A 9660-nucleotide genomic window follows, 5' to 3' on the forward strand; every position below is an offset into this window, starting at 1 on the left:
TAAACATATTTAGATAATGGTTCTAATATGGTTCTTTAAGAGTGGTCAGACAATCATTCTACATGAGTTTCTCAAGGCTAATTCAGCAAAGGTGGTTCTACACACAAAAAAGGGTTGTTACAGGTTACAGCTAGCCTGGCTAGCTCTCACTGTTGGCTGTTGATGATGAAACTACCTCCACCATGTTTGGAAGCTGTACTTTAGCCTGGCTAGCTCTCACTGTGAGCTGTTGATGATGAAACTACCTCCACCATGTTTGGAGGCTGTACTTTAGCCTGGCTAGCTCTCACTGTGAGCTGTTGATGATGAAACTACCTCCACCATGTTTGGAAGCTGTACTTTAGCCTGGCTAGCTCTCACTGTGAGCTGTTGATGATGAAACTACCTCCACCATGTTTGGAGGCTGTACTTTAGCCTGGCTAGCTCTCACTGTGAGCTGTTGATGATGAAATTACCTCCACCATGTTTGGAGGCTGTACTTTAGCCTGGCTAGCTCTCACTGTGAGCTGTTGATAATGAAACTACCTCCACCATGTTTGGAGGCTGTACTTTAGCCTGGCTAGCTCTCACTGTGAGCTGTTGATGATGAAACTACCTCCACCATGTTTGGAGGCTGTACTTTAGCCTGGCTAGCTCTCACTGTGAGCTGTTGATGATGAAACTACCTCCACCATGTTTGGAAGCTGTACTTTAGCCTGGCTAGCTCTCACTGTGAGCTGTTGATGATGAAACTACCTCCACCATGTTTGGAGGCTGTACTTTAGCCTGGCTAGCTCTCACTGTGAGCTGTTGATGATGAACCTACCTCCACCATGTTTGGAGGCTGTACTTTAGCCTGGCTAGCTCTCACTGTGAGCTGTTGATGATGAAACTACCTCCACCATGTTTTGGAGGCTGTACTTTAGCCTGGCTAGCTCTCACTGTGAGCTGTTGATGATGAAACTACCTCCACCATGTTTGGAGGCTGTACTTTAGCCTGGCTAGCTCTCACTGTGAGCTGTTGATGATGAAACTACCTCCACCATGTTTGGAAGCTGTACTTTAGCCTGGCTAGCTCTCACTGTGAGCTGTTGATGATGAAACTACCTCCACCATGTTTGGAGGCTGTACTTTAGCCTGGCTAGCTCTCACTGTGAGCTGTTGATGATGAAACTACCTCTACCATGTTTGGAAGCTGTACTTTAGCCTGGCTAGCTCTCACTGTGAGCTGTTGATGATGAAACTACCTCCACCATGTTTTGGAGGCTGTACTTTAGCCTGGCTAGCTCTCACTGCGAATTGAAGTTGATACGTTTCTAAACTGTGCTCTATTACGCCACCAAGAGGACATTTAAAATAATTCAGGAATGAATTCTGGGAATTCTTCCCACAACCCCAGTCATGAAAACACACACACACCATGAAAACACACACTGTTATGGTACTGAAACAGTCTTCCGGGGGCTATCTGGAGAAAGATCTGTCGATGGTATTATGGGAACATGACAAGATGGCCAACAGCACGTTCACCTGGGACCTGCTAAACCTCATAACTCCACAGTGACCCTGCTGTAACACCTGATCACACTCACTGACCCCTTCCTGCAGTTACTGCTGTGGATAACATCAGACTCTCAGCTCTGAGAGCCGGAGCAGAGGTATAACAGGGAGCAGTGCCGCCTCTCTCCAGCAGGGGGCGCGTTCAGCGCGCGTTTACAGCCAAACACACATCAAAGCGCCTGCTATGATGGGGGCCATCACTTTCACACACACGCAAGAGGGCGATTCATCTCTGCTAAACGACTGTGGAGGGCTGTAACACACACACACACGCACACACACACACACACACACTTTAATGTAAAATTAAAAAGGTAAATAAACTGAACACTACGTCACGCGACGGTGTTTATATACAGTTTAAGAACTGCTAACAGTGTGTGTGTGTGTGTGTGTGTGTGTGTGACGTCAGAAACAGAAGTGTAGGTCCCCTACACTTCACTTTGGAGGAGGGGGGGGGCAAACACACACACACACACTCCCCCCTCCACACCGCGTGCGGTGTGCAGTGTGTAGTGCAGGGTAACCCCCCTCCGCGATGCTCAAGGACAGATGTGTATTTGGATTAATTTATCTGCAGCGCAGCCACACACTCACACACACACACACACACACACACACACACACACACACACTTCGAACAAGTGTGTTTATTATAATAGGTAGAATTATCCATACAATATTAATAACGGTATTATACCCTTATTATTACACTTTAATTATGAAGCAACTATTTGCCCTTTATTGTTGTTATTATTATTATTATTATTATTACTATTACAAATATTATTATTATTTAGTTTAATTATGAAGCAACTATTTGCCCTTTATTGTTATTATTGTTATTATTATTATTACTATTACTAATATTATTATTATTATTCAGTTTAATTATTAAGCAACTATTTGCCCTTTATTGTTATTATTATTATTATTATTATTACTAATATTATTATTATTCAGTTTAATTATTAAACAACCATTTGCCCTTTATTATATTATTATTATTATTATATATATAATTATAGTATATTATTGTTGTTGTTGTTGTTGTTTGGCAGCCGTACTACTATAGCATAAATAATAATAATAGTTAAAATATTCAATATAAAAATAAATGACATAAATATCATATATAAAAGCATTATTATTGGTATTGTTATTATTTTTTATTATTATTATTTATGTAGCGGCAGCAGTACAACTATTGTCAACCATCGTCTTAATGCTGTTATAATAATAATCATAATAATAACAGTGAGAAACGTAAAACAACAATAATAAACGATTATTAATAATATTATGTATTATTATTATTATTTCTTTATTATTTAAAAATAGTCAAAAAGTACTTTTTTGTATTAAATTACTTGCAATATTATTATAAAACAACACACATTTATTAAACTAAACGCACTTTTATGCTTAACTTTGATCTTTATATTTTTCAATATATGTTTATTCATAACAGCTGTAGTAATACAGCGCAGCTGCACGAGCCTTACATCTCCACTACAGACCTTCATCCTGTACTTCTGTGTGTGTGTGTGTGTGTGTGTGTGTGTGTTCGGTTCCTCAGAGTGAGAGAAGTGTAAAGTAACTTGTGCATGTGGGTTGGGCCGGGTGTGGCGCATGCGCACCGCGCGGGTCCGGACCGCAATAAAGAGGCGGATTGAGTTTGGGACCTGCAGAAAGAGAGCGGGAGCGCGCGAGGAGGACCGAGAGCGAATGTGTGTGAGTGTGTGTGTGTGTAAGTGAACAATCTCGAGCCCTGCGAACCACAGGAGTGTGTGTGTGTGTGTGTGATCGCGAACATGCTGAACAACTTTCTCCAAACTGTGTGAAACTCCGCGAGCTCGCGCTTTAACCAACTTTCTCCAGCCTTCAGCCTCGCGCAGCCTCCAGGAAGCAGCGGCTGCATCCACATCTGGTAAATATGCTCGTGCATTTCAGATTGTTTTGGGATAAATAGGACCGTGCGCGCGGGCGAAGTGCGCGCAATGCAATTATACCTGTCTAAAACTTTAAAAACAACACTTAGCGAATCATGCACAGCGATGTCTGTGACGTTATTTCGTGTTGCTCTGAGCGCGAGCTTTCACTCGCGAGCCGAAACTTTTTCTTAGCAAAAACAGTCAACCTGTTTTAAAACTGCACGCGCGCTCGTGCAAACTCTCCGTGCACGTGCACTATAATAAACAAAACGGAGCAAAAAAAGAACAAAAAAACAAAAATGACTCGAAACGTTAAAAGTTTGGGAAAACGGGAAACATTTCATGTTCGCTGGAAAATGAAAATCGTTCCAGGTGCGCGTGCACAGGTGGTCTGCACTGCCTGATAGCTCGTGTACTTTTTTTTTTTTCGTTTGCCAAAAATGCATTGCAATTTTTTAAACAGCATAAACAGCACAAAGGGCTGCAAATCTAACAAATAATTTAATTGTTTTTTTTATTTATTTGTTTGTAGTTATTCGATTCGAGCGCATGCATCTCGAGCCCAGCTCAAAATTAAATTACGAAATTAAAATCGCAATGGCATTGCATCAGATTTGGGCTATTATATTATATTATCTTTTTTTTTGTTGTTGTTGTTGTTAGTTTTAGTAGCTTTATATTAGCATTTTCTCTGCTGCGTTTTACGCTGGATGCTTTTCGTGTGGCTACAGTCTTAAACTATGCACAGTTAATATGCAGCTGTTTAATGCATAATTAATGCAGATTATTAGTCGTACTGTTCTTAAAGTATCCCTTAAAAATGAATGCATATTTAATCATTTTGAGCGAAATTGCATCCCAATTAAATAAGACAGTGGAAAAAAACCCAGAAAATAAAAATACTCCAGCAGTGAGGATTAAGCACCAAATGCCACCAATAGTTAAAAAATCCAGATTTCCCCACAGCTCCTGTTCACACCGTGTTGTGGATCCCACCTCATTTGTCACACCGGCGGAGGATGCTATGCTAACCATCTCCTCACACCTGGTCTCCAAATTAATTCTTAAACTCCTCCAATTTATTAACACTCTCTGTCTTTGACTTGAATCGAATTTAAACCATTTCACAAATATATTATTTAATTTCTGTTCATTTTTTAAATTAATAAAAGTCCCTATATTTAAAACGCCATTATCCTGCTTTATGCCTTACACTTCAATTCGCATCCTAATAAAAAAATATATATGTAGTTAAATTGCCAGCTCTGTTAGCTAAATTTATAGACGTTATAATTATTTAAAATAAACAAGTATTTAAATATTGTTCTTAATGTTATTTTAAATTGTTTCGATTATTAAATGCAACTTTTATTTTATATTTGAATTATTCCAGTTGAACTGCACTGCCCGCGCAAATGACTTCTCGCAGTTTTTTAAAATATGACTAAAAATTATCATAATACACACGAAAAAAATCCTAATAATAATTATAATAATTAAAAAAATGCCAGATTCCCGTTTCACACATGCGGCTCCAGCTAAGCTAACTAGCTATCTAGCTAATTCCTCCCAATACACGTCTGAAAAATAGCGTTTTTTAACGAATAATAAATAAATAATGTTTATTTCACAGGTAAAATAACTCCTGAGCAGTGGTTAGGGCTTGGGTACGCTTTCTAAAACAGGTTCTTAAGACTGTGAGAGGTTTTTAAGCTAACGATGCTAACGCTAGCTGACGAAGGCCCAGATCTCCTGCATTAATGAGCGTCCACTTGTGTCCCCCTCCTCCCCAGACTGGCACGTCCAGCACGGTTAAAGTCTTTAGGTGTGCCCGGGTGTAATCGCCCATCCGCCCCTCTGCCCCATTGTGAGGGGCATGTTCACTTCAAAGGGTTAACAGGGCCAAGAGCTGATCTCCTCTAATGACCCCATAAGGAAAAGTCAATTACTTCTGCGCCATGATCAGAGCGCCCAAATCCCCGGGGGATTTCTTTCTTTTTCCCCTTACAAAGCCCAATTAGAGCTGCTTCACTCCTTTATTTACTCCCAGAACCGAGCCTGACACTCCCCATGCCCGGCCTGGGAGGCTGGGAAGCTGGCTGTCTATCCAGGATGAGCCCTGGATGATGTACATGATGATCCTCAACTGATCAGATTGATAAAACATTACGCTTAATAAAACGACAAGCTTATATTGAGGTTTTAGGCCCGAATCGCCACCGAAACAAACAGGTTTCCCACCAATCCTAACAACCCCAAACCCCCCTGGAGAACATCTGCATCATCCAGGCTGGACTGAACACAAGGTGCTCGCAGCATCTCCTCTCCCACCTCCAGAACCTCAGCATCCGCGTCCCCCTCTCCGGGTTTGCATCAGAGTAGAAGTTGAGAGGGAAGAGTAAGAGATCCTTGAGGTGTCTTATTCTTATGGTACGGAGAACGAGTCAGTGTGTGTGTGTGTGTGTGTGTGTGTGTGTGTGTGAGCGTAAGTGTGTCAATCACGAGGCCGAGACGAGACAAAGAGCAGTTATTGTGCTTTGTGTGTGTTCGTTCGTATCAGGCCAGATTAAACAGTCGTTGCAGGTATGTCACGCTGTCTTTCTCTTTCTGTCAGCTCCATCGCCCTGGGCGCATTTTCTGGGAGCGGGAACGCCTATGCCAAAACACACACACACACACACACACACTCGCACACACACTCATGTCTGGCAGGCCCGTGTGCCCGTGCACACATGCTTTCCTAGTATCGCCTTGTCAGACGGAGGTGTTTTGCTCAGCTGACGGGAACATTGGCATTTAATTAATCAGACGTCTGCGTCTGTTCGCCTTTATAGTGCTCTTAACACACCTGACGGAGGTGATGAAGCTCCGGGAGCTTCCGAATTTCAGCGTGGTGCAGACGTGAGGGGTGTTTGAAAAAGTGGTAGAAACTCCCTAATAAAGTTTCCACTGATCTCTCCTGCAGAACGACCTCCGCCATGGGCAGCAAGACCCTTCCCGCCCCCGTGCCGCTCCACCCGTCCCTCCAGCTGGCCAACTACTCCCTCCTCCAGACGTCCAGCGGCTTCCAGCTGCCCGCCGACCCCATGCCGGGCGTGTACAGCTTCAGCGCCCTCCATGCCGTCCACCTGCACCACTGGACCCTGGGCTACCCGCCGTTCGCCCTGCCGCGCTGCACCTTCTCAAAGCTGCCCGGGCTGGTGGACGCCCGCTTTCCGCTGCCGTCCATCCCGCTGCTGCCGCAGCTCGTCCACCCGACCAAGCAGGACATGTCCCCCGGGTCAGCCAAGAGCAAACCGCGCTTCGACTTCGCCAACCTCGCCGCCGCCGCCACGCAGGAGGACCCCCTGAAGGCCGAGGACCTGAGCGTGAACGGCGGGGCCAACGCGCACGCCCGCGGGCCGTCCCTGGGCTGCCTGCTGGACGCGGCGGCCAAGCTGTCGTCGCCCGAGAGGAAGCCCAGCCGCGGCCGGCTGCCGTCCAAAACCAAAAAGGAGTTTGTGTGCAAGTTCTGCGGCCGTCACTTCACCAAGTCCTACAACCTGCTGATTCACGAGCGCACGCACACAGACGAGCGGCCGTACACCTGCGACATCTGCCACAAGGCCTTCAGGAGGCAGGACCACCTCAGAGACCACCGGTAAGAAGCTCCGGCCAGCCTGGTTTAGGGCAGAACATGGGATTAGGACTGCAACTTGTTGTATTTAACTTACCTCCTTGAACTTATTAGTCCTGGGATTTATTATTATTATTACTGGACTTTTTTAGTGTTAAGAATTTAAGAACTGATTCCTGAAGTTCTAAAGAACTTACAACTGGTATCTAATGAATATTAAGGCTTTAGATTACCTAAACTGTAATAAACCCAAACGGTGACTTCCAAAACTAGAAGATTGGTGCAATTCATTTCATTTTAGTTATGGATTATATAATCATTTTAAAGTATTATAATGCATTATAGAGCGCCCCCTACGCTTCCTGTAGTGTATTACAGTCTGTCAGAATTTCAACTTTCCCCCTTTTTTGATCCATATATATATATATATACATACATATTTCAACATCAGGGATGTACAAATACATTAGCTTATGATTTCATGTTCTGTGTCATTTTAATGCAGCTACCTTGTTAGTTTATCACCTCTGCTTTATACACTGTACTCTAAAAAGTTGACATCTTCAAACAAACTAACTGAGTATAGTAATATAAATAAATATATATATATAAATTTTGTTTTTAGTGAATTTCTATCCCCCAGTTTGATGATGTGGCTTGTTTTTATCATGGAGAGCTACTGCTGTAGTCGTAGTCTCTGTTATGATGAAACCAGGCTTTACTCGACCCGTGTGATTGTCATTTGGCTGGTTCCTCGTTCCGCTGACACACACAGGCTGTGAATGCTACAAGACCATTTTTTGCGGTCACGGCTTTCATGTGTAATCCCACTGCTGCTTCTGGGTAGCGGAGAGGGAAGTCTGGGATGATGCAAAGTTGCCAAGACCAGGCAGAACAACACTGGAACCCATTCTAGCTGCTTTTACACTGTCTGCTATTACACTGTCTGTTCCAGGCGCTTGCTGCTTTTACCCTGAAAACGAGTGGATCGGTCTCTTAACGGGGAATTCTCTCTCTCTCGCTCTCTCTCTCTCTCTCTCTCTCTCTCTCTTTTCTGTGCAGGTACATCCACTCCAAAGAGAAGCCGTTCAAATGCCAGGAGTGTGGAAAAGGATTCTGTCAGTCGAGAACGCTTGCAGTCCACAAAACGCTGCACATGCAAGTCAAAGAGCTGAAGCCGGCCAAGATAAAGTGAGGTCAGCCTCCTCAGCCAGCGGGGACAGTGGAGAGCCCAATGACCCGAGGACGGCGGCCAATAGCAAAGCCAGGCCAAAAGAGACTACTTCAACGTGACCCGAGAGCATGGGCTTGGACTGAAAAGACCAAAAACAGAAAAGAAATGGATTTATCTCAAAAGCTCGCTGAAGATGGAAGAAAATTCCGAAGACATTCCGAACCGACGGACACGTCCAGTCGGATCTAAAAAAAGAAAATAAAGAAAGAAAAAAAAAGGCCGTAGCCTCCCGGATTTATGGATTTTCGGTTCGGTTTAAGGACTTTGGACGCCGGCGGACTAGGATTCAGGGTGGCAGATCGTGAATGGATCAAATCCAGACTCAAACGCTGTTGTATAAAATGTGATTTCTGTCGGCGCTCTTAGACCGGCGACAGATCAGACGAGTGTTTCAGTTATCGGTTGTTGTGGGACTGTTTCATGTTGATGTTAATGAAGAGCAAATCCAGCCTAGAGGGCCTGTAGAGGCTCCGTGAGTTCAGACAATCACTAAAGAAAAAAAACAACAACAACAACTAAGCAATAAGGTTGTCGGCTTAGGTGACAATCGTCCCAAAGACACATTCCAATCTTGTATTTTTTTATGTACAGATTTCTTGTTGTATAACTGTTATTTGGCACTTTAATCAGTTTATTGATTATTTACATATATCACTGGATTCCTTAAACTTATTTTAAAAATAAATAGTCATTTTCTTAACAAAATCTGTTGTGGACAGCGGTGTTTCCTGACAAATGCTTGTGGTAAAATTATGCCATTTTGAACGATGAATATACAATTCATGTAAATCATGTAAATTTGATTTGATTTTAATGAAAAATCAAAAGCAACACAGCAGCTTGAATATGTGTATGGGCCGAGCAGAACCAAGATAACGTAATGAAAACATAAAAAAAGAAAGCCACGTTTCATCAGTGGTGAAATCGCTTATCAGCTTTCTATAAAACTCTATAAAATGACTTTCCGTAGCTTTCCAACGTTGTGCAAAAAGTTTAACAAGTGTAAATGATCAATGCTAGCACCCGAGACAATCAAAACATCTGCATTTTGAACATCAAACACTTTGATTACGTGTAAAATGATCTTATCAGTTATGAGATGCTATGAGAGTTGAGCCACACTCCACAAATTACATAGTGAGTGGCAATCCTCGGGGACCAAGCACTAAACACTGGGGACCAAGGTGTGGAGTCTAATCGTACGCCACCTTCCTGATCCTACTTCGACTTTCGCAACATTATTGGGCGAATCGTACATATCAGAGCCGCCAATCATCGACTCCTAAAAACCTAAAAGGCGCAGACAGATATATATATATATATATATATATATATAC

At 43.0% G+C, this 9660-nt stretch overlaps 1 protein-coding gene across 1 annotated transcript; it reads left to right on the forward strand.

The window, feature by feature from the left end:
- Positions 1-3242: 3242 nt before the first annotated feature.
- osr1 (odd-skipped related transcription factor 1) lies at positions 3243-9028 on the forward strand. The gene is made up of 3 exons (XM_072676736.1): positions 3243-3469; positions 6439-7113; positions 8152-9028. The coding sequence occupies exons 2-3, from the start codon at positions 6452-6454 to the stop codon at positions 8282-8284; spliced, it is 795 nt and encodes a 264-aa protein (XP_072532837.1). The 5' UTR covers positions 3243-3469; positions 6439-6451; the 3' UTR covers positions 8285-9028.
- Positions 9029-9660: the final 632 nt, after the last annotated feature.

The sequence above is a fragment of the Salminus brasiliensis genome, chromosome 4 (assembly GCF_030463535.1).
Source record: "Salminus brasiliensis chromosome 4, fSalBra1.hap2, whole genome shotgun sequence".
Lineage (NCBI taxonomy): Eukaryota > Metazoa > Chordata > Actinopteri > Characiformes > Bryconidae > Salminus > Salminus brasiliensis.